This window comes from Drosophila navojoa, chromosome 2 (assembly GCF_054131105.1).
Source record: "Drosophila navojoa isolate 15081-1374.11 chromosome 2, UAZ_NAV_1.0, whole genome shotgun sequence".
Classification (NCBI taxonomy): domain Eukaryota; kingdom Metazoa; phylum Arthropoda; class Insecta; order Diptera; family Drosophilidae; genus Drosophila; species Drosophila navojoa.
This window is the reverse complement of record NC_142890.1, coordinates 26,663,418-26,691,028: the sequence shown is the minus strand read 5'-3', so window position 1 is coordinate 26,691,028 and position 27,611 is coordinate 26,663,418. Positions and strand designations below refer to the sequence as shown.

Genomic DNA, 27,611 nt, shown 5'->3' with positions numbered 1-27,611 from the left:
TGTCTCGGCTAGAAAGTGTTGGAGTCTCTACTTAAATCACATTTGACGAAACAGCTGAGGCAATCGTTTCAAATTTAATTTGTGTAGTTAATGTAGCAATGAACTAATTTTAAGCAATGGCCAGAAAGAGAAGAAATTTACTGAGTTAAAATTAAAAATGCTCTATTGATTGATTAATGTTTTTCGATAAATCGCAATATAAGTTTAATATTTTCCATCACTGCATTCAATGAAATAGCTCTCTCCTGTCAAAAGGAGTGACTCGATATTTCTTATCGATTACCGATTCGTTAACGTTTGCCAAAAAAAAAATAGATAAAAATACAAAAACATCACGGGAAGAGCAAGTGCCTGACTGACTGAGAGGGAGTATAAACCGAATGCAAAGAGACATGCGAGCGCGAGAGCAAAAGCGAGCCCATTTGAGAGAATTTTGAGCAAATTCGGCAGCGCGCTCCCACTATTTTCCCAGTATTGTTGGTGGGACTTTCTGCTGCGGCCGCCAAAAATTTCAACACGCCGAATTTGCAGGCAGCAGCCGAGTGGCGGAGCTGGCGAGCGTTGAACAATTTTCGGTCCCAGTCAGAGCGCACCATCGTCTTCAGCGAAGCACAAGCACACACAACCCACTAGGTGTGTGCTCTTTGTACGTTACGGGGGCACTGCCACACACAGAGAAGAATTTTCATTTTCACATACCACACAATAAAGTGGGAAAAAATGTACAAGAAAAGAAGAAAAACTTGAAAACTTGCACATTCGAATTGTGAAAATTTTCCATTCAATAAAAACGGCAAACAATCGCAGTGCAAACAATAAACCAAATAAATCGCGAAACGCAAACGTAACCCAGAAAAATTGAAAATCAAGTGCGAAAAATTCCGAAAGCCTGTTCAAAAGGGCGCAAGTAAAATGAAAAATAATTCTTGTTAACCGCAATCGCAGCAGCAGTGAAAATTCTTAGCTCCCGCAGCGGAGATGTGTAAACGAAAATGAAAATGAAAATCGAAAATTATTGTGCAAATTTGCACTGGCAGCTGCAGCAGCAGTTTCAATTTTGCAAATTGCCGTCGTCAACGTTGTCCAGCAAAAATATATGGTACATAAAATTTGTATCTGCGCGAGTGTCTGCTTGTGTGTGTGCGTGCGTGTGAGTGTGCGTGTGTGTATATATATGAGTATGTGCGTGTGTTAACGTGAAAATTACGTTGTCATATGTGCAAAGTTCATAGGCGCTTGTTAAACATTCAATGCAGCTAATACAATTGAAACGTTCCCAAATGCAATTTATAAAACTTTGCTTGGTTTCCAAGTCTTGGACAATTCAAAAATATATGTACAATAAAAGCCACGCAGTCAAGGACTTTGCCATTTAATGTGTGAATGTGTGGGTGTATATGTGTTCGCCGTTTATCTGTTTGTTGTGTAGGTGTGTGTGTGTGTGAGTGTGTGTATGTGTATGTGTGGCAAGGAATGAACGATGTTGGCAGCCGCAGAACAGGAGCAGCCGTGGCAGAAAGAAAAAAATTCTCTATCTATTGCGATTTGTTCATGCGGCTCGAAAAGAGCGAAGCGCGCAACGTTCGGGAGCGACAGAGAGAGACAAAGAGAAAGAGAGAGAGTAAAAGAAAAGGAGAGTGAGATTGGAAGTGGGAGTGGGCAATGGGCGCTACAAGCACGGGCTGTGGGTGAAAAGTGTTACGGTTGCTGCTTGCTCTACGCATATGTATGCATGCACACATACATATGTACATATGTATATGTACATGCATAGCTATACAAACACATACACACAGGCGCATAAACATTTATATGTGTGTTGTGCGAACTGCCTCAACGTCAATAATTTTTATTAATTTCCATAATATTTCGCACTCACGAAATTGATGCGGCACTAACCCCACTAATGCCAGTAGCAGCAACAGCAACATTTGTTGCCAAATTCCATTGTGCTCCACTGTTCTCTGTTCCCTTTTCAACTGCTGTTCGTAGTGATTTATCCTTAAACTTGGCCACTTTTTGCACACAGTTTCGCTTCGGCTTTTGTGTGGTGAATTGGGGACTGCGCATGCCGCTGGGTGACCAGGACATGAACATGAACCTCCCACGTCGTGGCGACGGTGGCGACAGGCCTCTGTGTCATGCTTGGCTCATATAGTTATACCTATGTACACATGTACATATTTGAGTGTGTATGTTGAATAGATTTGATATATTTATAAAGACTGCCGCTGGTCTTGCTGGTCCTTTTCATATTGTCATAAAGCTAAAATTTCAAGTGTGGCGTCTATTATTAGAATTTGTATGAGTTAATGGTCAAGCTCTGGCGATTGTCCTTGAGTGAATGGACGCTCTGTGCGTGGGTGTCGTTGGAGCACTCATAACTCATACATATTCAACGCTGTACATGTACATATGTATGTACATACACATACGTTTCTGCGACTATGCCGTCATCATCATCATCATAATCAGCAGCAGCAACAGCATTATTGCCGCTGTTATTCCGCTTGGCAATGGTGCATACTTATCGGGGCATTTGATAGGCAATGCACAGGGAAAGCATAATGCATTTTCATTCAATTCTGGAATCTAAAACTTGCAATGCCATTTTAATCGGCAGCTCAACTCTGTCGCTCTCTCGCTGTCGTTGAGTTCGTGCTGGGTCTCTCTTGACACGCTGTTGATATCATATTTTTGCCACTTTTATTATTATATGAGGTCTACTACTTTCTATATGTGCGATAAGTGAGTGGGGAAATAGCGTACACTCAAATAACGGGTATTGCTGCTCATCGCTGCAAACTCACCACACACAAGCAAGCACGCTGGTCTCTAGGCACTCTCTCGCGCACGCTTGCTCTCACGCTCTCACGCTCTGACTGTGGTGGGCTGCTGACAACTCCCGCTCATGCATATTATGTTATCTCGAAACTTTTATTGCCTGTCGTTTGGGGGTGCGGCGCCCACGTAGTGAAAAGGAGGCAGCGCCAAGGAGGAAAAACACGCTCCAACTGCGGGCCAGCGGAATCTAAGACCATTCCAACATTTTCGCTGCTGTTGTGAACGTTGTACGACGCTAAAAATAATAATAATAAACGCGACAAACGAATCAATTAAATAAATAAATAAATCCTAGTTTCGAAGAATGCAATCAAATAAAATAATGAGCTTTCGAGCAAGTGAGCAATGAGTGTAATTTGTGATTTTTTTCTTTAAAGCAGAGCTTGAAGCAACAGTAACAGTTAATTGTAAATAAGTAACAAAGATATATAACTACAAACACTCCACCAAACTCGAAACAAAATAATCATAAATATACAACTAAACAAAAATATAAAACAAAAGAATACATAACTACAATGATCTACAATTAAAAGCCGATAGCTCTATTATTAAACGTAAATGACAACGTAGCCTTCAATCTGATTATAAATCCCAGACTAAAGGAAAAACAAGAATTTGCTGCTTAATACCATATTACGAAGGTGCGAGCGCAGAGGCGCCAGATTCCGGCAAACCAATGTCTGGATAAAAGCAACAACCAGTTGATCAATGGATGAAAATGCAGCCGTCGTCGTCATTTTTGTCGTCGTCGTCGTTGTCCATTTGTCATCGCTTTTGTCAGCCTCAGCAGCAGCAGCAGAAGGCGGTGCCAAAGTCGGAGCCGCTGCCACACGAACAACAGCAACAGCAACAGCAACAGCAACAACAACCTCAACAGCAACTGAAACACCAAAGGGCAGCAGCAGCAGCAGCAGCAGCAGGAGCCGCAGCAGTCCAGCAGCAGCAGTTGGCGATACAGGCTACGCAGCTCTCAAGTCACGCCTATTTTTGTACGCCCATATTGCTGAAGGCGCCATCACAAGTGACGCTGCCGCTGCTCGAATTAGGCCCAAGCACTCTGCCACTGCCTCAGCTGGCTGCGGCTTAGTACGCACCAGTTACTACAGTTAATTGGCTAGTCAAACTATTCTAAAGGTGCGCAGTTGCATATGCAGCCTGCAGTGCCCGTCTAAACAAAAGCAACAAGCAACAAACCAACAAGGAAACAAAGAAACAGCTAACACCAAATCAACAAAGCACAAACGCCTCTCAACGACAACAACAACAAAAGTCATCAACAAACCACAAAGTCTCGTGCCATTTTTAAACAACCATAACAAACATATACAACAGCAACAACAACAACAACAACGCCCAACAACTTTAAACGGTCCCACGCGATTTTTCAACAGGCGCCAGCGATAGCCACCTGCTAACTGTAAACTTTGGCAGTAGCTGACAAAAACAAAATGGCGGATGGGCATTCATTTGTGAAGAAGACATTTCATAAGCCAACTTACTGTCACCACTGCTCGGATTTACTGTGGGGCCTCATACAGCAGGGCTACATTTGCGAAGGTAAGTGCAATTAATAGATCATTAAAAAACTATCATTAAGCTCAACTTTAAGAGTAGACTGAAGTCTCTGCTGTGTGGGAAGGTATTGGCAAATATCTTGATAGTAGACATATATAGAAAATAACATTTCATTTTATAGAGACTTAAATGAATTTATGTATGTATATAATTCCTGCATCCTGCATGTATGAATCTTCCTTCTTTGCTATTCTTTAGTATTTAGTTTGCCCTTCAATTGATAAAACCATTTCTATAGAGAAATAAGAAATCTTAAGCTAATATGAGAGGAATTTCGTGTTGGATTTGGAAAAGTGGGAAAGTACTCTCCCTTTGGTTTTTTTTCTCCCTGCGTACCAACTTTCCAAATTAAAAATAAAATCATTATTATATAGAGACCCAAAAGCGACCAGTTTTAGAAGCAAATTAATTACAGAAGTAAACTTGATATACTTATATCATATACATATTAATTAGTTTTGTATTCAGTATTAATATACTTAGTTTTACTAGTATAATATTAATACAACACTAATAAAACAATAAAACTCTTTAAACTTAACAAGAAACACATTGTTAAGCCGAGAAACTGGCGTTACTCTTAACTTTGTTTGGTAGAGATTGATTCGTTCCTCTTACCCTCTTCAGTCCTGTTAATCATGTTATTGATCATGCTTAGCTGGCTCCTGTAGGTGGATCATTTCTATGAAGGAGCATAATTAATCAATCAGATCTAAAGATTTTTAGGTTGTTTGAGTATCCGACATTTAGTAGTGAACAGTATAGAATCCGACTGCGATCTGCTCTGCTCTCAGTTGAGTGCTGCTCTATCTACTGCTCTATCTGTGCTGCCCATGCTTCCACATTTTTTACTTAAAATTATTATCCAATAAAAACATTATAATTAACATTCCTTGTTCACAATCTTAAATTTATGGGGATTAAATTAAGTCACACAAATATTCATGTTATTATTAAATAGCTCAGTACACATGAGACATTTTTGGATAGTACTTGATTGTATAAATATTGAACCCAGATTCAAAGGAATACATATTTTAGACATTTAAATATAACATTAATTTGTGTGAATGACTGAATTGCACATGACAGCTCTGTGATGCTATGTCTATCGAAATCGATTCAACAGAATTGTATCTGACAACATTGGAGAATTGGAAATGATATATTACATATTATTCCTGCATAAAAAGAACAGTCCTTACTTTTCTGTGAATACATTAGTTAGATTCTCCGAAAGTATTCAGAAATTACGGGAGCTGTATCTGACCTTATGGATATTTACCGCTATTACGCCCAGAAACATTATAATTTTTCTTGTTTTTAATATCATACGGATATTAAATTGAAATCAATATATTTTATAATGCAAGCTCTATATATAGAACGCAGTAAACTATTGTATGCTTCACATATTATTATAGATAGATCTTAATTATACAAATTTGACGGAACTGTTTTGTTTTTGTTGTTGTTTGTTGATCGTAGATCACTTCTGGCCTTTAGTGAGTTGCGAGCTGCCAAGTTCAATTTAATGAGCACTAAACGAGCAAATCGAAAGCGCAAATCAGAGAAAAGTGGCCCCAAAATTCTATAAAAATACATTTGTCTAGTTTTGTTAATACATATTCGAATTGCCATCATAATGTGGACCGAAATCGTGTGATTTTTACAACCTGCATCCGCACGCTCTCCACATGACCGAGATGCACGCCAATGATCATCAGCGTCATCCCCATCATCATCATCGTTCTATTTGTGTCGAAAAGTGTGCGCATTTAAACTTTCCCAAAAACAAAAGATTGTTCAACCAGCAGCTGGCAGCATCATGACGTGAGCCCGACCAACGACGTCACAGACACAGCAGCGACCGTGGGGCCACTGGCAATAGCCGTTTGGGTCTCTTGGGGCTGCGGCTGGCCACGAGATCTATCAAACTGGGGCCAGGCCGGACAAAGCAATCGCCATATCGCTGCTGCTGCTGCTGCCTCTCCCAATTGGAAGCGCGTTAGGCGCCGCGCCGCGTGCGTTAATTTGTTTATTTGTGCTGTTTCGGCTATTATTATAATTATTGCATAGAGCGTTTTCTTCCTATTTTTCGTATACCTAAAGATTTCCCAACCAATTCAACCAGTTCAGCTGCAAATTTGTTCATACATATATGTATATTTACATATTACATATATATAAATACAATCGCGACCAGTTCGAGATTTTAATATACCAACAGACGGTGCTACACACACTTGTAGCTTTGATTTTTGACAGTGTTCGCTAAAAATAATCGCTCACTGGCATATTTTAAGTGCAATTATATATTTAATAGCTGCTATGACAGTTTCAGCATGTCAATATGCATTTAGACACCAGCTAAAGTCAGGAGTGCTTGAAAGGTCATAATGTGATCAAATACCCTGCAGCTGGCTTCTTGAAAGCCGTTCGATAGAAATCAAAACTCACTCCGAATCCAACCATATTTTTCGGATTCCAGGCATACGTATTTGGTTTAAAAATTTTGACAGAGATTTTCAAAATAGAAGGTAACCATGGATAAATAGTATAAATATACAATATACAAATAATTTAATATATATAACCTTTTTATTCTGAATTATATTATTTTATAAATTTAAAATATTTAAAAAATATATTGGATATCTACATTCATTGTAAATAACATACTGAGTCTCAATATATTTATTTTGCATTCAGATTCGGATTCTATTTCTCCATTTCTTGCTTTCAAATTGAGATTCACATATTATTCTTATGTAAATAATTGATTGAAACATATACAATTTTTAAAGTCAATTCCTTGCATTGATTTACGTAATGAATTATTATAAATGTAAATAATACACTTGATACATACATGTGTATCTATGACGAAATATATACACATATATATATACAAGCAATATGTATGTATATGTACTTATTTATAGACAAATGCAAGTGAATATTCCATTTCTGTTCGCCTCAAATGTATTTTTAGAGCAAACTTTCGCTTTGTGTAGCATAACCCCAGGCGTTGCTCTCATTAGAAAGCGTGCGAAGGCGTTGTACGCTGCACTAATTGAGTTTGAGCATTAAATTGTGAGTGGGAAAGAGTAAACGAAAGATCGGATTGGCATTTGAATTAAGAATTCAATTGCAGCAGGCAGGCAGGCAGGCAAACAGGTAGGCAGGTAGGTGTGCGGGCTGCACTGATTCAAAAGCGGCTAGAAAGAGATAGAGACTTAGAAATTGGACAGCGAAAGAGCGAGTAAGAGAATGAGAGACAGAAAGAACGAGAAGTCACTCGCCCACACACCGTTGCCAAACAGCAGCGGTTGCGCTCTGTTACTCGCCTAAAACTAGGTCGAGATGCACTCACAATTGCATACACACAGAAATACACACTTACGCTCACACACAAACGCACACACACACACACAGAGGCGCGCGCGTACAGGATGCGCACAGCTGCAGGCAACGTTTCAATTGGTTTTCAAGGGTTGCGGGGGCCGATAGCAACTGGCAATTGCAGCAGCAGCAACAGCAGCAGCGGCAACAGCGACAGCAGCGGCAACAGCAGCAGGTGAGCATAAGGACCAAATTGAATGTGAAAAAAAGTGTGTGGGCTCGTTACAAGCCGGCTGGCCTGCTCTGCTCTGTTAACACACCTACACACACACACACACAGGCAGACAGAAACACATAGGCACACACATATACAGACAGCTGTTACCCCTGTTTCCGTTACTAGCCGATAGCAATGAAGGGCTAAAAGTGCGTCATCAATGGCCGCCATGAATGTAGCGGAACCAAAAAAAACGAGTGCCATATGCGCAAACAGAGGTGCGGACCTGCTGCCGTTTAATTACCTACTCCACAACATCGTCGGTGCTGTTCATTCATAACGCTATATACATAGAAAGCCAAAGCAACAGCAGCAAGAGCAGCAACAGCAACACAACCACACCCGACAACAGCAGCAGCAATTACAACAATAGAAAATAACAAACAAATGAACACAGATTTTGTATTTGTGTTTTTTGTTTTCTTTTCGTAAACTAGTGGGTCGTCAGCTTGGCTGGCACAGCCATTCGATTGCTGGTTGCGAGAGCGAGCAGTCCTCAAGTGGCACTGCTGACGTTGCACGCCAGGCCACAGCAACTTTGATCCAATGCATATGGCTTTTGAATTTACCTACATGATCCATGGACCGCTAGATATTCTTTATGCCTAATTTGACTCTTAAGAAACCCATATTGTAGCCCTGGATAATTATCATGTAATGGTGCTATGATAGTGCTATGTTCTTAAACACCTAAAATGTTGTACGTTTCAATTAGTTGTTTATATAATAATGGTATCTGAATCTCAATTAAAAAGCAAGAAATGAATAAACAATATATTATTTGTATGTTTGAAATTTATAAAATAATATAATTGTTTCAAAATTGTAATTTCAGGCATTCTTAGTGTTAGCCAATTTTCCTCAATATATTCGTCCATTAATTTAAGTATAGAATTATATCTTTTTCCAAAAATTTATATATTAAATAGCTAAACAATGAATAATTTAAACTAGTACACTGAATTTCTTCTTAATACCTTTAATTTGAATTAAAAATCAAAAAAATTAAAAAAAATTGAAATTAAAGTTTAGTATATTCGCTAGTAAATTAAATTTGAATACACTCGCTAGTAAATTAAATTTAAATACATTTTTTTCTTCATTAATTTTTAATTTTAAGCAAATAAATATGAAAATTACTAAAATTGTTAGGCAATATCTATTATTTACATTAATAAAATTCAAAATAAATGTTATAAAAATAATTCAAAATTAATTTAAAGTTTAATGTAATTTAAAAATAATAATAAATAGTAGTTTATTTTCAATGTTATATAATTATTTGATTTTCGTTTGTTATAATTTTGAAAATCAATAAAAAAATGAAAAAGAATACTGATTTCTCAGTATCATGATACCTCTTAATATGCGTATACTTAATATTTCATGTGATACGATAAAAGCAAGTGAGAGAGCATTGCATAGTCAAAAGCAACTTCTGAGCTGTCTTGAGTTACACTTTTTCTACGATCTGAGATGAGCATAATCCAGCCTATAAATATAAATTAGTTACAGGGTATGCAAATCCAATCTCTATCAAGTGGCGCAGCTGGCGGCAATGACGACGTCAACATCGCGCGTTGATAGCCATTCGCGCTATATATCCTTGACTGTTGCCTTGTGTGTGCTTACGTACTTGCTCCAAAGTGCTACGTGCGTGTGTGTGTGTGTGTGTGTGCGTGTGACACGCTCGCACAACAAATTCTGTAGCTGCGCGCATTTGCCTCTGAATCGAATAGAGTTTATTTCATTTGGACCTCAACAAATTACATTTATGGTAAACTAAAGCGTTATGCTATTTCGATTGCTGAACTATAAATAGAACGCAAATGCAATTTGACGAACTCTTGAATTATGAATTGGTTGCACTCGCTTGCCGTAACTGTAACTGTATGTACACGCACATATACATGTATACATTCGTCTAAGCGTTGGTTGACATTTCCAATGAAAAGCCCTCGAGTTCGAATGTTGCGCATACGTCATGTTGGTCGTGGTCAGGGCCAAGCGGCCACAAATTTAGAATCGAATACGCATCATATACATACATATGTATATACATATGTATATATGTTATTCATGCGTCACATTGATCCAATCATTTCTATATTTAATTATGGTTTCATCTATTTTCGAGAGAGTTTAGCTGTCAGGAAGCTAGATTGTAAATTGATTTCCTGTCGAAAGCAAATTTCTATAACTCATGTCTATGTTCTATGCAAATATCAGTTTTAATTGTTGCTATTGTACTACGCATGTCAACTTGTGCCCATTCAATTGCCACAGCTAACACGCACACACACACAATCAGTATGGATACACACATAGAGTGTGTGCTCTTTTGGCTTCGCAAACGTTTTTTGCCACCTCACACACACATACACACGCATACATATATACATACATATATATATTTCTTGTTGGGTATCGTCTTCGAGCTTTACTTGCTGCCAACTTCTTTGGCTTTAGGTTTCCTTTGTTATTGTTGTTCTAAATGTAAGCACACACACAGACACGCACACACAAACACACACACACGCACATATCTACTCACAAACAATGACGATAACGCGCCCTTGCTAAGCAAAAGCAAAAGATGAAAAAGTAAAAGTGTGTTGAGTTTCGTGAATTTCCCAACCAGACTGAAGAATAACATTAGAAAATTTCCCATGCGTCCTCGTCGCGCTTATCTTCTCTGTTAGCACACACACAAACACACAAATACACGTAAATACATCCATACATGCGTACGTTTACATTTTGGTATACATAATGCCAAAGAAAATGCAAACCAAAATGAATATAACTATAAATACGTGTATTTATTATATGCATATGTATGCATTAATTCATGTGTATGTATGTATAGGTAGTTAACGTCCACTCGTAATGCTCCAAATCATAAAACTAGTGCGAACCACGTGCTCCACTCGACTCAAACGATATAGATATGAGAAATGTATGCCTGCTGCTTGCTTCAAATATGTATAATATTATGTTTCATGAACCTACACACACACACATACACAGACACTCACCCGCTCGCTCACTCTCTCGTGGATTGAGAGGCTGCAGTTGATTTCGTGCCAGCCTCACGTTTGGCCAAAAAATTTATAATCCACTTGCAACATGCGCCGTAAACGCTTCGAGTAGTCGTTTATTTATATACATAGCTAAACGACAACAGCAACAACAACAGCAACAACAACAGCTACAGCTACAGCTACAGCTACAGCAACAGCAACAACGCATGAGTTCATTCATGACGTCAGGGCGTCAGCGTCAGGTCAGCGGCCTAATTCGACTCAGAGCCAAATACATACAAGCACATGAACTCAAATGCATATCTACAAATAAATGTAGCCCCAACTGCATGCATACATGCATACATACAGACGTACATCCTGGCATGTATTCAATTATGAATTTGTTTAGCTGCACATAACGTATTCTTTTTCACATACATAATTACCTATGTATGCATATATATGTATGTATGTACGTAATATGTGTGTAATGTGTTCACGCAACGCTAAAAATAAAATTCTCATTTCTATGTTAGACTACACGCAGAGAGATCTACCAAACATACATAAGCGACCACACACATATGCACACGCACTAGCATACACACACACACACATATTCGTATAAGTAGCTTCGCTGCACTCAGCGCATGTGTTCGTATAGTTTTGCTGCTCAAGACGCTGGCAGCGCAGCTTCGGTCACAGGCTGCGAGCTGTTGCTACTTCCATTCAGACACCAACACAAGCGCACATTGTGTAGAGGAAGTAGGAGCGAGCGGGAGAGAGCTCTTTGTTTGCCCTACAGTATTGTTTTCGCTTTTGTCCGTGCTTCTCTCCCTCTCTCGCTCTCACTTACGTGCTCTGTGTGCAGCTTTTGCTTCGGTTAGCCACTTAGCATTCGCTTCCATTTTGATTCAGCTCACTTGCAAGTGTGTGTGTGTGCTGGTATATATGTGTGTGTGTGTGTGTTTGTGTGCATCTGCATGCAAGTGCTTTTGTCCATGCATGCGTGTATGTGCTTGTGTATGTTTGTGTGTGTGTGTGTGTGTGCGTGCATAAGCCTTCAATGAAAATGGCGCCCATGAACTCAGGAGCCAGCATGGGCCATCACTATGAATGGCGAGTAATGGTGGGCTGACGATGACGTAGCATTGTCCACAAACCCAAGCATATAATGTGCATTTCAGGGCACATACCTTCAAACATGTACAGTGAAATCACTATGAAAGAGTTGAGGATAACGCCTAGTTGGCCAGCCTAATTGGCTAAAGTTCTCACGGAGTTAAATTATAATTAGCTAGATATGCATAAGTGAAATAGAAGCAATAATTTAAATATTATTTTCTATGCGAAAATATAAAAAAGGAAAAAAAATAATAAATTTTAATATTAGTTTTAATGAAGTATAAAATATATACACCTACAACTTACCTATAGTAACACCCAATATCTTAATTCCTTGCATTAAATATTATTTTCTGTAATTATGTTCCCTAAAAGGTATAAAGTCTATTGATATTTCATTACATGGAAAATACATTTTTATACCCTGAACCCATTGAAAATGGGAAATCAGGGTATAATGGTTTTGTTAAAAGTATGTAACAGGCAGAAGGAGGCGTGGCAGACCCCACAAAGTATATATATTCTTGATCAGGGCGACGAGCTGAGTTGATTTAGCCCTGTCCGTCTGTCTGTCCGTCCGTCCGTCCGTCCGTATGTATGAACGCGTCGATTTCAGAAGATATAAGAGCTAGAGACTTCAACTTTTTTTTTTAAATGTCCGTATATATCACGCGCATATCGAGTTTATCACTAAAAAACGATAACTCATTCCGATACTTTTTTATCGATAAAAAAACCTTATCGAAGATCAGTTTAAAAATTATATCTCCTGCATCTTTCAAGCTTTCTCCAAATTTAATATGTATATTAAGATGAATTTTATACAATTTCGGTTTTTGTTAAAATTTACCCCCCACCCCTAAATCCACCCCCTCACCCTCATCTTTGTAAAAGTCGTATATCAAATACTAGAGACTTGTCCTTCGGTATACACATACATTTAAACATTATAATTATGTTCTGAAAGTTTCATTACGATCGTACGTCTAGAAATTAAATTATTCATCAAATAAGTTATCATTATATTGCCAACATTGCAATGCAACCCAAGCGCAATCGCCTGTATATGTGTGTGTGTGTGCGTGTGTTTGTTTGTATGTGTATGTGTGTGTGTGTGTGTGCATGTGTTTGTATGCGTGTGTGTGTATGCGTGTGTGTGTGCTAACTATTATTGAAATATCAGTTGATTGTAGGGTTCAGGGGATCTCGTAGTCGAGCAGTCTCGACTAGAGCTTTCTTTCTTGTTTAAGTTCATTTTTTAAGCAGCTTTGGCTGTTTGTACTACAAATGCACAGCGACTCATATACTTGGGGGTAAATTTATGGAACTAGCATATACATATGTACATATATACATATGTACGTATATACATATTCATCTATATACATGTCTGTTTCATATAGATAAGCACTGGCATTACATAGTTAGAGAGAACGATGCCTTTATATGCAATTGAATGATACTTTCATGACTTTCCCGTTTTGTTTCTCTCTTTTGCAGTTTGCAACTTTATTATACACGAACGATGTGTCACCAGCGTTGTAACGCCCTGTTCCGGCATTGCGCCATGCATTATAAAGGTGCGTACACTATCGCATATACATACATATATATGCAGGCATGCATGCATGTATGTATGTCTACATTATACGTTACATACATGCATGCACGCCGCCTATCTGCTTTTCATTGAATAACTTGACAACTGTCATCTCGTTGGACAGAATCCCGTCGCCCATTGTTGGTCGGAACCAACCCATCACAAGAGAAAATTCTGCACCGTATGCCGTAAGAGATTGGATGAAACACCAGCGGTGCATTGTTTAGGTAAGCCAGTGCGCCCCATCGACCGACGAGTAGAATGGCTCGAGGCTCGCTCCTGTCCCGGTTTGAGGGCTGTCTGTTAATTTAAAATGCATTTCATAACCAATTCCTGTTCATGTCAAACATGTTTTCAATTTATTTATAACTTTATGCACTTTTCGTGTCATTTTCGTCAAAGTCTAATTCGTAATATATAGATACATGAATTTCAATTTGCTTTATAATAAATATACTTTAATTTTTATTTTGCACCAGAAGCTAATTCGTAATATTCTAAGAAAAATTTATTACAATTTGCGTTTATACATATTATATTTTCATCACATTAATATAGAATCGTGAGATCATGCTGAAAATAGAAATCCCAAGAAGTTTTGTCCTCAAAAATTAATTTTAAATTTTTATTTACAATAATATATTTATTTTATTTATTACCCAAGTATATATTTATAATAAAATAATATAACCCCCTTCACAGTTTGCGAATATTTCGCACATATTGAGTGCCAAGATTTCGCAGTGCCCGATTGCACAGAGAATGCAACATACGTGCCAGGCAAGGAATTGCTTAATGTGAGGCATCAAGTGAGTAACAAATAATAGATGGATGATACAGATGGTAGATATGAGAAATCTGATATGATTCACAGCATCATTGGCGGGAGGGCAATCTTCCATCAACGTCCAAATGCGCCTACTGCAAGAAAACCTGTTGGTCTTCGGAATGCCTCACAGGTGAGTGGATGATTATACGATAGAATCTTCCCTATACTAATCAATTGTTTCCCATCATCCGCTCAGGCTATCGCTGCGAGTGGTGTGGCATGACCACACACGCTGGATGTCGCATGTACCTGTCAACCGAATGTAATTTTGGTATTCTACAACCTATCTACTTACCTCCGCATTCAGTGTCGATACCACGTACAGAGGTGCCCATCGAGGCGATCATAGGCGTCCAGGTCAAATCGAAGACGTCGCTCGTACGCGACTATTCCTGTCGTAAGTACCGAACTGGCCTCATTTCTAGCAAACGTATCCGAAATTCGATCGCATCGATTGCGCGATCCATTTGCCATGGCCTAAATGCGGCAGCCAGCCAACGGGCTCACAACAGCTCACTCACCCAAACTCACCCAATAAGCTGCATCAGCTCTCGATGTTGTGCACATTTAAATGTATTCTCAGATCCATGGACTATCATCTCAACTATTCAAGCCTCATCCTACTCTTCTCACCTAGTTACACTATCGCAAACAGTTTTCGTCTTGTTATGTCTTCTACTTCTTCTTCTTATTATTCTTATTATTTTATTTTGTTTTCAAATTGAAAATGGTTCAGTCTACAACTGTGGTCTATTTCTTCATTTCGTAAACTCTGTTTGTCTGTTTGTCGATTGCTTCCTTTCATTTCGATTTATTCATTTATTAAGTTTTTCTTGTGTTATTTTAAACGTTTCTTTTTTGGTTTGGTTTGGCAGCCAGCCCGGAGCTCGGTGCAGAGGCCGCGGCTGGCGAAGTTGGTGCATCGGGTTTGTGTCTCAAGGAGCTCCTCGAGCTCCACAGACAGCGTCTTGAGCAATCGAAACAACATTTTTTACTTTCAACGCCGCCCACGCCCACATCCTGTGGCTCCATATCGCTCTGTGTCTCACCCACGCCCTCGCTGACAGTGGGCGACACGAGCAACTCGCTAGCCGGCGGCTATCAGGACCCGGACGAGCCAGATGCCGAGGAGGACGACTACGAACAGCAGTGCAACACGACGGAGCATGATAGCGCCTTTCAGCTGACCACCGCCTCCAGTAATGTGGGGCCACTGCAAAAGTCTCCGTCGGCCAACTCCTCGTTGCATCTGCTATACACAAGTCTGTTCCGCAAGCTGAACCATGCGCGCCGACGTCGACGTCGCGGCGCCTCGAACAGCGAGCAGGACGACGACGACGACGATGATTTGGATGGCGGAGTCTGTGATATTAGCGGCGGAGACCTGAGCGACGATTACGATCATTGCGATGTCTCGCTGCGCAAGCGCTGTACGCGTCGATCGCCGCGCGACGTCAGCGAGACGGATTACCATGGCGACGTGGAGCTGGAGACGGCGCCTCGGGAAAGCTGCTACGAGACATCCGATACGGGTGGTGAACTCACCAATACCGACGATCTCGACTCCAGCATGAATCTGATTAGCAACCTTAGCTATAATAGTAGTAATAGTAACACCTCTAACACCTCCGAGCAGCGCAAGAATCAAGCGCGCTCCACTGCCACAGCCACAGGCACAGCCACAGGCACAGCCTCAGGCGCAGCCAAGGGCAAGGGCCCCGCCCCTGGTCCGCCCACGGCTGATGCTGCACATGCCTTAAGCGTGCTCGCTGGCCGCAACCCAAAGACTGCAGCTCTCTTGAAGGCGAAGCCCAAGCCCAAGCCCAAGCCCATACTCAATGCGCCCAAGCACAAGGGCGGATCGGTGAGCTCTCCCAATTCCAGCGACTGCTCCTCGGCATCCCCCGCTCCGACCTCGGCGGTCCTGCAACTGTCCCCTGTGGGCCGCAGCAAGTCGTTCCAGGAGCCGGCTATCGCCCGCAACAAGAAATACGGACGCGGTCTGTTCCAGCGTCGCCGCTCCAAGCGCTCGCCCAAGGGCGGCGCCAAGAGCAACTACAGCCTGGACAGACTGTCGCAAAACATTGAGATAACCATACAGGATGAGGATGGCAACTATCAGCCATACGATGACAACTATCACATGCTGTCCGCGGCGCGTCTGCCCCACGATACGGATGCCGATGGCTACGACGATGTGGACTACGAGGATTTGTATCTGGACGATCGACCGCATAGTGTCGGTGGCGTTGGTGGCCTAAGTGGCGAGGACATCGCTGGCGATATCAGCGATGGCGCCGCCAGCAGTCGATCCCGTGCCAGCGATGCCGATGGCCAGGCACCGGGTCACGTGCTCGGCCGCCTGCTGCGGCGCGTGCGCGGCCTGTCCGCCGGCTGGCGCAAGCCACGCTACCAGAAGCGCAGAGGTGATTAGCGTACCGCTATCTTTGTACTCGTTTTGTAATCTCTCTCTAACAGCAACTGCCACCGACTGCCGTATACTGTCAGTACTCAGTGCTCGATTGGCTTAAGTTTGATTTCGGTTCTTGGTTCTTGTTTCTAGTTATTGAGCTAACCATCTGTTTTAGTTATCGGTTGTTTTTAACCTACTTTAATTAACTACTAACTCGACTAATCATCACACGCTCGCACCGTTTCGCCACGCATTACACATTTCGCCACAATCGTCACAGTCACAATCGATCCACAGTCAACTAACCCCGACACTGCATGATCACCTCTAGCTAACACCCGGTCCGGTTCAGTGATTAGAGCAGAGACTAACTGTTTTTTGTAACTCTGCGCTCATTTAGCACGCAGTATATCGGAGGAGTTTAGCAGCGGCGATGCGCCCCGCTTCAAGGACGAGGAATCCCTGGGCAAGGGCGAGTCCTCGCATGGCATGAACGCCCAAGGCGGTGCCGGCAGCAGCAGCGGTGGCGGAGGCGCAGCTGCTGCCAGTGCCAGCGGCACTGGCCCTGGCTCAGGGGGCTCTTCCACACAGTACAGAGCCGAGTCGTCGGGCCACAAGTCCGATAAGTCGGAAAAGGACCGAGAGAAAAAGGAAAAGGAACGTGAAGAGAAAGATATAGGTGAGTACGATTAAGGACATCCGCTCGCCTGGCCAATACTACCAATTCCATCGTTCCATCCATTGCAGAGATGATCAAGGTGTTTGATGGCAACAACTCATTCCGACGCCAGCAGTACCGTGCGATCGTCGTTCAGCGTACATACACGCTGGAGCAATTATTGACCACCGCCTTGCGAGCTTTTCACATCACACGTGATCCGCAGGCCTTCTATCTGACCGACATGTATGCGCCCGCTGGCATGGAAGATACACCGCTGCAGGATCCGACGCCCGTGTTGAATCTGACACACTTGGAGGGCAAGCGACCGGCCATCTATTTGAGGTTTCACGACAGGGACAGGGGACATGTGCGCGTTTATCCTGGAAAATTGCAGTGCTCACTGGAGGATCCCTATGTCAATGTTCCTGTGGATAATACAACTGTCATTAAGGATTTGATACGCGACGCTCTCGATAAATTCGGTCTACATGATAACCAAATACAGGACTACAGGTAGGGCTACTACTCATATCAAATATCTCAGTTGTCCAACTCCAAATTCGCTCTCAGGTGCTCGGAAGTGTTGCTCGACCGTGGCGTTACCGAGCGCATACTCTCGTGGAACGAACGTCCCTGGGATATAATGAAGCATCTGGGCAAGGATTCCATACGTCAAATGGAACTGATGCGCTTCTACATGCAGCACAAACAGGATCCCCATGGACCAAACATTGCACTCTTTGTAGGCAACCTGCCCACAGGACTCTCGCAGCGCAACTACGAGCAAATTTTAAACAAATACGTGACTGATGAGAACAAGTTCATCAGCATTGGACCGATTTACTATGAGTACGGTTCGGTAGTGTTAACATTCGAGGACGCTCAAAAGGCGGTAAGAATTGTCACCTTAGAACTGACTGTTGTGAGTCCTTATCAATTTTATATATGTCGGATCAGGTTCGCGCTTTCTACAACCTGCGTGAAACGATCATTGAGGACAAAAAGCTACTGGTCTTGCTATTGCCAAATATTGAACCCAGCATGGTACCCTCCGATGTCAGGCCACTGTTGGTCTTTGTAAATGTGAAATCCGGCGGCTGTCAGGGCCTGGAACTAATATCGAGCTTTCGAAAACTACTTAACCCGTATCAGGTCTTTGACTTGGACAACGGTGGTCCGCTACCCGGGTAAGCGACAATTTATATGGAATGCGTAAGAACATGCTAGGTGCTCATCTCTATCTACTATCCTTCCATTAACAGGCTCTACGTTTTCCGGCAAATCACCAACTACAAGATCCTGGTATGCGGCGGCGATGGCACCATTGGCTGGGTGCTGCAATGCTTGGATAACGTGGGCCAGGACTCTGAATGCTCTAGTCCGCCGTGCGCCATTGTGCCGTTGGGAACAGGTAAGTAACAAGCCTTCACTTTCCCCGCCTGTTTCCTGTTGCCTAAGCCAAACTCTTGCCAGGCAACGATCTGGCACGCGTTTTATGTTGGGGCTCCGGCTACACCGGTGGCGAGGATCCCCTAAATATGCTGCGTGATGTCATCGAGGCCGAGGAGATTAGATTGGATCGTTGGACCGTGGTCTTCCATCCGGAAGATAAGCCCGAAGAGCCGGCCATGAAGGCGCCCTCACAAACCACTGGTAAGAAGAAGAAGGCGCACCAAGCACATTTATCGCAACAAACAAATCAGCATCATCAATTACCGGCTCTGACATCGAGTGATATATCAGGTCATTTCATGTTTCAAAATTTTGTTATTGTTTATTATGCGTTTCACTGTCTAATTTAACTAATGCCCCCATCCACAATCCCAAGGCCAATATCCTTGTAAAAAAAATTAAACAAAGCAATAGCTCTTCACTTCATGTTGTAATTTGAAATGTGCTTTTAAATACTGCTTAAAAAAATATCTATACACATATGGATATATATGACTTATTTATCTGTGAATATTTTTGCAACTCACTCCAAAGTAAGTGAAATGAAAACAGGTTCTTACTACCATTGAGATTCCCCTTTTGAATCCTTCCAATAAGTTGCAGAAATATCTCATGTAATGTCGAGCTATCCGATTTGAGCTTTAGCTGCCATAAAGTAGTTAAAATAATAAATTCCAAGCCTCCCGATTTAACCATATAAAAGCAAAGTCCGTGCAGACTGCTCCGTCAAGCTTGTTAGCTGATGATAAATGCTGTAGTTTGAATGTATATACGATATATTTTAGCTCTTAGTAGAGCTCTGCATGCACCCGTGTTAGTTGTAGTTAGTTCTACCGACTAGCGAGCGAGCGAGTTGCTCCTGGAGCACAGGTAAAGTATATAAATATCAAGTTCGGCTGCTGTCTGGAATTCGATCTCTTAATACATCGGTAAAACCGATTCATATATCCAACTCGATGTTTTGTAAATTCAATTTTTGTTGTGATGTGTCAATGTGTGCGTTTAGCGTTTTGTCCCCCACCCAACGATTCGAACAACTTTGAACTAAGTAATTTCTCTCAATTGCCAGGCGGTGCTCAAAACGAGGACAACTCCCAGATCTTTGTCATGAACAACTATTTTGGCATTGGCATCGATGCTGATCTCTGCCTGGACTTTCACAATGCTCGCGAGGAGAATCCCAACCAGTTCAACTCACGGCTACGCAACAAGGGCTACTACGTGAAGATGGGACTGCGCAAGATTGTGGGACGCAAAACGGTCAAGGATTTGCAAAAGGAGCTTCGCCTAGAGGTCGATGGCAAGGTTGTAGATCTACCACCGGTCGACGGCATCATCATATTAAATATATTGAGGTAAGCATAAGACTTAGATAATGAGAATATCGTATGACCTATTGGTAATCACTCTTCTTGTTTCTTCGCACAGCTGGGGCAGTGGCGCTAATCCCTGGGGTCCGGATAAGGATGATCAGTTCAGCACGCCCAATCACTACGATGGCATGCTGGAGGTCGTGGGAGTAACCGGTGTGGTGCACTTGGGACAGATCCAGTCGGGCATACGCACGGCCATGCGCATAGCACAGGTGGGTTAAGCATACGCCCTGTGGAAAAGTACTTAAAAAAAAATACTTAATTCTGTGCCGTCTTTTCAGGGTGGTCACATCAAGATACACTTGAAAACCGATATGCCAGTACAGGTGGATGGCGAGCCATGGATTCAAAGCCCCGGCGAAGTTGTGGTCCTCAAGTCAGCGCTCAAGGTATGTGCGAGCCAAGCATTAAACGCCTTTGTATATAAGTTAGGATTGCATGTTTCAGATATTCAGTTATTATTGCATGACAGCTTTCCGTTATCATTTCTTTTGTATATACATACAAGCAATATCATATGGACCCGATGAATTCAAAACATCTGCACCAAAACTCTTTGTTACTGCGCCTTTTTCCAATTCTTTTCCTTTTTATGGTTTCTCTACAATTTCTGCGTACGTTACTTACTGATTGTACACCTAATGAGTCAGCAACCACAGATAATACTTGAACAATCCACCTAAAAAATATATATATATGTTAAGACGAATAAAAAACAATAACGTTGTTATAAATTAGAAAAATTTAGTGGAAAACAAAAAAAAAGAAAAAAAAAAAAAAAGAATTTTCGCTCTATGTTATACGACGCGGATTTTAACGACAATTAATTGATGATGATTGATGATTGAGGATCATTAAACAACTACAATATCCTGCTGTTATCTACATGCTAAACAGCTTTAAACAGGGGAAAATAGCTTAAGAATTTGTTTGTTGCCACATTTGTATGTTAAAAGTAGATCGACCTTTGTAGGAAATGATTTGATGATTGAATTGAAACTGTGTCTGTTTGTTTTTATGTAACGAAAAACAAAAATAATGATAATAATGAAAACTGTTTGCATGCAACCAAACCAAACCAAACCAATCAACCAACAGCCACGTCCTATGTCCCAAAATGCAAATATTACGGTCCAACTGAATAATTGTGTTACACGTATTTTGTGATATGATTTGTTCATCAAGTTAATCCAGCTAATTGTTGTTGATAGCAAGGCCATTGCAATAGAAACCAAACTTTGTCACTGTTAGTGCGTGTCTATATTCGATATTAATTGTGTTTACATTCTACATATATATTTATACATAAATACATTTCTATATATTCGAGCACCTGCCGTCCCCATAAACCCCACCAGAACCCATGTATATACAAATATAATGCAGTATTTCTCCAACTCAATTTTTTGTGTGTATTCTGCAAGATATATAAATATATATATAATATAATTCCGCATCCCCCTTAAGAATGTAAAAAGAAGAAGAAGGAAAACAATTTAGAAAGTGAAATGGATTCGTCCTACTTTTATAGATATTTCATAAAGCTGATTCAGTTTGGAACAAATTAAAAACGTAATTCTTTTCGGAACAACATTTTTCTTTCGTCACTTCGATTCAATGTCAATAGATCTTTGGATTTTGAAATATACGTAGAAAAAACTATTGAAATGTTTGAGCAAATGGAGTATAAGAGAGTATAGGAAATTCCATTGAGGGCAGCAACCCGCATTGTTACTGTACATGTTTTGTTTTTCTTTGGGTGTATACGTTGTTGATGTGTTGAGCTGTTGAGATATGTCGCCTTTGACCCTTGTGTGTGTTTTATGCTACATTCAGGCAACCATGCTGAAGAAAACGAAGAGTAAACGACGACTTACGGAGCCGCATATCTCGCCGGCGGTGCTAAGCGTCTCGGCGGCTGGCAGCACCACAGCCATACAGAACATACCGCAACAATCACAGCTGCAACAGCAGCAGCAGCAACAACAGCAACAGCAGCAACAGCAGCAGCAACAACAACAGCAACAGCCCCAACAACAGCCGCAGCATGCGGCCGAAAATGGCGACAAGGATATTTCAGTGCCGCCTTCGGCACCCTTTGGGAGCACATAGAGTATAGCCTCGGCATACGTGTCCGGTGTACGATATTGGTTCTCCTGTTTCTTTCCATAGGCCGACCCATTACCTAAACAACATACATAGAGACACTAACGGCAGGAGAAGCAACTAAACTAAATGCCAGCCACAGCATGCATGAAAACGCAGATCTATAGGAAACCTAACAAAATGCTACATACGACTACACATAGTATAAGAAATTTAAGCAACCAACAAGAAAAGAAAAAAAAAATCCAAACATACACATATACCAAATCGAAATATACTATAAACTTGTGCAAGCTGAGGTTATTAAAAGCATTGTGAATAAACTGGTGCAGCAATTAGACAGAACTTTGATGCAAACTCGAAAAGAAAACTCTTTTTATAGAATACTTAAAACCGAACCACCTAAATAATAAGCCACCATCCTCTGACCAAGAGCAACAATAATATAAAGACCACCGCTTTTAAAAACTTGAACTAGTTGTAAAACGTTAATACACACACATAGACACACACATAATCGCACACACGTCTGAAGAGTTTCTTTAGTTGATTTTGAAAATTATTTTTTAAGCTTTTACCCTACTTTTGAAATGCGCTTAGAGTGTGCAGGGCCCAATTACAACTAATCTGCACACACCACACACACATACACACACAGACACGCACACACACACACACATATATACTATATATACACTGAGCAAAAAATGTACATCATTTGTTTTCGATTTTGTTGATTATAAATTGCTAGAGATGCAAATGATTTACCATCTGGAATTTAGTTTATTCCAATTTCGTGCATTTTGCTTGATTTGCTAAACATAATTTTTTTTTAATTCTGATTTGAAATTAATTACTGCCCATTAATACTTTGGTTTCCAATATGTAAAAGTTTTCAAACTAACTAACTAAATAATTCAAAAATAATAATAATAATAATCATAATAACATAATTTAATTTATGTTAACTCTCCATTTTATACTCTTTCTCTCTTTTTTCTCTATCTCTCTATATATTACTGAACATAAATTAATATGATCTTTTATAAACAACAACAATTGAATGTATAACATCTATGACACCAACAACTACTACTACAACAACAATATACATTTAATCCGCTCTTAATCAATTTAATCAATTTATGCACCGGACGCCAAAAAACTTCAATATTTCCATTTAACCTCTTCAACTTGATTAACTTGATTAATCGATTTGTGAATCATGCCTCACCTACTTAGGCCACCATGTTAAAAAAGAATAAACTTAAAATGAAGCGACGCAACACGGAGCCAACCATGCTCGTCGCCGGCTCAGCAACTCCACACCTGTCGCTGGCGCTGCCACCGAGCGTGGGTGAGGTGGGCGATGCCGCCGAGGCAGATGCGGGCCCAAATAATACGGACTTCTGAATATGGTATAGCGAGCGTCTGATTTAACGTGCTCATTGCAGTGTTTACCACATCCACACAGTCACAAAACCACACCACTACACAACTACACCACCACAGACAGAACCACACAGCAGCCATAATATCATTGTCGATTGCCATAGCAACAGATTGAACTAAGATGAAAGAGAATGAAACAAATCAAAAGAAAAAGCCAAACAACTTTAATCAAAATTAACTCTTTTACTATATGTATATGTATGTATGTGTATTTCTATTCCTATATATGTATATGTGTATAGAGATGGTGTCTATGTCATAGTCATACTATATCATCGATCGTCTGCAATAAGTACGTTAAACTCAAACAGCTCGAAAGTCGAACAGTGGCTCGCAAAAGTAATTGACGAGCAGCGCGACCTACACTGTAACCAACTAAATAAAAATATCTATTTCAAAAAAAAAGAAGAATGAAAACCAAACAAACAAACAACTACAACTATTACATACTATTTAATGCTAAAAATACAACAAGAACAAGAACAACAACTAATACTAATACTATAACAGCAGCTGGGCGCAACTGCAAGCATCAAATTTACGCATCAACTACTCAGCATCGTATGTATGAATGTATGAATGTATGTGTACGCACAGGACATGCACAGTGTGTAATAGAAGTATGTGTGCATGCGTGCTGTCGATATGATGATATATTCAAATCTTTATTCCATACACACACAAACACTCACACGCACACTCACTCACTCACACACAGCAATAGTCTGGCAAACGTTGTAAGAAAAGAAATTCAAGTTCAATTATGTTCCTTACCGTTTCGTTCCTATGTATGTATAAAAGAAATCAACGACAGATTAGTGATACCATTAATAAGCAAGAAGAAAAGAAAGCTAAAAAAAAAACCAAAAACAAAACCAGCGCAAAGAGCATAGCAACATATAAAATAGTACAAAATTGAATTGTTAAATAATTGTTTGTTGGTATCAACTGACGAAAAGAAAATGATGAATCGCAACAAAGCAAGAGAACAAAATTAACGAATTTGGCAACGGCAGCACTGGCCACCAGATGACGGAACCGTGCTGCCCAGCGCTCTGGCGCAACCTACACGGAAAAGTAACACAAAAAAAAAATTAAAGAAAAAGAACACACAAAAAGCTTAAGCATAAAAGTTACAACAGATGCGAGAAAATTCTTACGAAGCTTTTGTTTTCAACAAAATCGCTGCAAATTGCATAGATTGCATAGACATAAAAACCATTAGGGACGCAACAATTCGCATATGAAAATCAAAAGATCGTTAGATAGGCCTAACCGAACTAGCGATAGAAATTTGTACTACAAATTCGAATTCCGTACATACACACAGACCATATGACAGATACATGCATATGCATCTTTCAGGTGCATATGTATGAATCTGCATAGGGATGTACGTACGATGAGATGCATGAAATTATGAATGAGCTAAACAAAAATCTGGATTGTGCAATTGGTATGAATTTTCTCCGCTGTTGTGCAAATATTATTCAAAGTAAACGAATGCATTTTCTTACAGAAAAACAAAAACAAAACAAACAAAAAAACAATGTGCCTGATTACAAAGTATTTCTGTCCGATTGTCCGCCTTTGTTGGTCGGCCAGTCGGTCAGTCAGTCAGTTTTTGGGGCACGTAAGTATTTCACATGCATTTGAACATTTTTGGATGTTGAACCCACTTACAGAAAAATGGAAAAGCAAAAACAAGATATAAAAAATAAAAATGAAAAGAAAGATTGATGAAGAAAAGAAAAGAACCGGAGACACTACAATTTCAACTTCAAAACGCTTATAAAAAAACAATTTTTGAAAACTATTTAACTATTTTTACATTAAACGTTTTTGTTAAACACAAGACACACTGAGAAAACTTGCTGTAATACCATTATCCCTGCTGGGGATGGGGCGCATGTGCATGGTCTGCACTCGCGGTTATTCGCATGCACAAGCGTGCCATCCCCACACACGATACACGTGAAGGCGACTGGAAGTGGGAATAACCGGCTCCGATGAGAAGGAACTCCTTGCAGAGTGTTTCCAGTCGCCTTTTCCAGCACATACAAGTATACACGCACACCCACACTCACGTACAGCAAGCACAAAAGCAGACCGTTTTTAACTCATTTACTGTTATGCTAACACGGAAATCGCATAACAGTCGCCCAAAAAAATCCAAAATCCAAATACAAACACACTACCAAACATTTTGTTTGTACCGACTTCTAAAGAGACATTTACACGACTTTTGCGTTCAGCAAACCACCTCGACCTGTTGCAGTTAAGGGGCTCGGTGCTTGGGGTTAATCAGACCACACCCGATTTCCGTGAATTTCCTAGCGATCGCACACGTTGAGCGCCGGGACAGTCGTCTATGCAATGGAACTGACAAAAAAAATAATGAATGCGCGTCAAAATAAAAAAAAAAAATTAAATATAATATTACAAAAGTGGAAAAAGTAATTTTCTTTTAAAATTAAATTACTATTATTTGGCTATGGTGGAAAATTCGACTTAACCTCTCCCATATTGCATAGACCTCTGTGAAGCGCGACGTGCGGCCTTTCGCCAAACTTATTCAAGTTCGAAGCAAACTATTTGAATCGAGCTCGAATCGATTAGCCACTGGCACAAAAATTGCAGCTCGTAGGTGATTTGATTTCTTGCCTTATTTAAAACACAAATATACTGCAACAAAACTACACAAAGTTTTTTTCCAACATTTTAGTTTTGTTTCTTTTATTATGTATTGAAAAACTTAGTGTAAGTCAAAAACAAAAACAAAAAAGAATTAATATAATATGCTATTCAAAGAAATCCAAAACATAATTACCAACAAAAAATACACACACAAAAAAAAAAAAAAAAATTAAAAAAATATAAAAAAAAAAAACAAAAACATACAACTAAAAATACTAATTATAGTACATACATTGATGTAGTGTTAATTTTAAGCAAAAACCAAAAAAAAAAAAAAAAAAAAAACAAAAATAAAAGAAATAAATAAATAAAACAGAATTATAAATCCAATAACAACATTTGAGAGCCAACTATAAAATTGTTTCATGAACTCAAGATAACAAAACAGAACAAAATCCATACATAAATGTACAAGTAACTATTTTTCTCTAAAAACCAAAGTAAACTGCAACACTTTTTGCTCCATATTAAATTAATCTTTTTGCAGGCAGAGGATAAAATTGAATGAAATAAGTATGTTATGTATATTAAAAAAAAAAAAAAAAGAAAAAGAAAATAAAAAATGAGAACAAAAACAAAAGATAAAAGCAAAATTTGTCAACCCAAATTCAAAATGGAAATCGTTGCGGAAATTGTTAAACAGACTACGCATGCAAATACGGAATTTATAATGTACAATGGGAATCGCTTTAAAGTCTATAATGATCATTTTGTTGTAATTCAAACAAAAAATAATAGCGAATATCCAAATCCAAAATCCGTTTGACAGAACGAAAAATTCGTAAAGCATAAAAAAAAACAGATATGAAAAGAAAATAACTGCAAAATAAATG

The 27,611-nt window shown here is 40.0% G+C and overlaps 1 protein-coding gene across 4 annotated transcripts; it reads left to right on the top strand.

Annotated features, from left to right (window-relative positions):
• Nucleotides 1–495: 495 nt before the first annotated feature.
• On the top strand, nucleotides 496–27,513 carry LOC108653889 (diacylglycerol kinase theta). 4 transcript variants are annotated; one of them, XM_030383691.2, is made up of 18 exons: nucleotides 496–907; nucleotides 3,222–4,404; nucleotides 13,696–13,775; nucleotides 13,920–14,022; nucleotides 14,498–14,604; nucleotides 14,670–14,754; nucleotides 14,821–15,021; nucleotides 15,500–17,050; nucleotides 17,438–17,716; nucleotides 17,785–18,211; nucleotides 18,269–18,590; nucleotides 18,656–18,885; nucleotides 18,961–19,109; nucleotides 19,172–19,441; nucleotides 20,220–20,505; nucleotides 20,579–20,735; nucleotides 20,805–20,912; nucleotides 22,360–27,513. In XM_030383691.2, exons 2-18 carry the CDS (start codon nucleotides 4,296–4,298, stop codon nucleotides 22,633–22,635), a joined length of 4,740 nt encoding a protein of 1,579 aa, XP_030239551.1. In that variant the 5' UTR covers nucleotides 496–907; nucleotides 3,222–4,295; the 3' UTR covers nucleotides 22,636–27,513. The 4 variants fall into 4 exon arrangements, with proteins under 4 accessions (XP_030239551.1, XP_017960292.1, XP_030239553.1 ...); XM_018104803.3 differs by having other exon boundaries at nucleotides 499–907; nucleotides 19,172–19,351; XM_030383693.2 differs by having other exon boundaries at nucleotides 500–907; nucleotides 15,692–17,050.
• Nucleotides 27,514–27,611: the final 98 nt, after the last annotated feature.

Coding starts and splice junctions, on each gene's coding strand:
- LOC108653889 (XM_030383691.2), top strand. CDS start 4,296: ATGGCGGATGGGCATTCATTTGTGAAGAAGACATTTCATAAGCCAACT. Junction 13,776..13,919: donor TTGCGCCATGCATTATAAAG/GTGCGTACACTA, acceptor CTCGTTGGACAG/AATCCCGTCGCCCATTGTTG. Junction 17,717..17,784: donor ACGTGAAGAGAAAGATATAG/GTGAGTACGATT, acceptor CATCCATTGCAG/AGATGATCAAGGTGTTTGAT.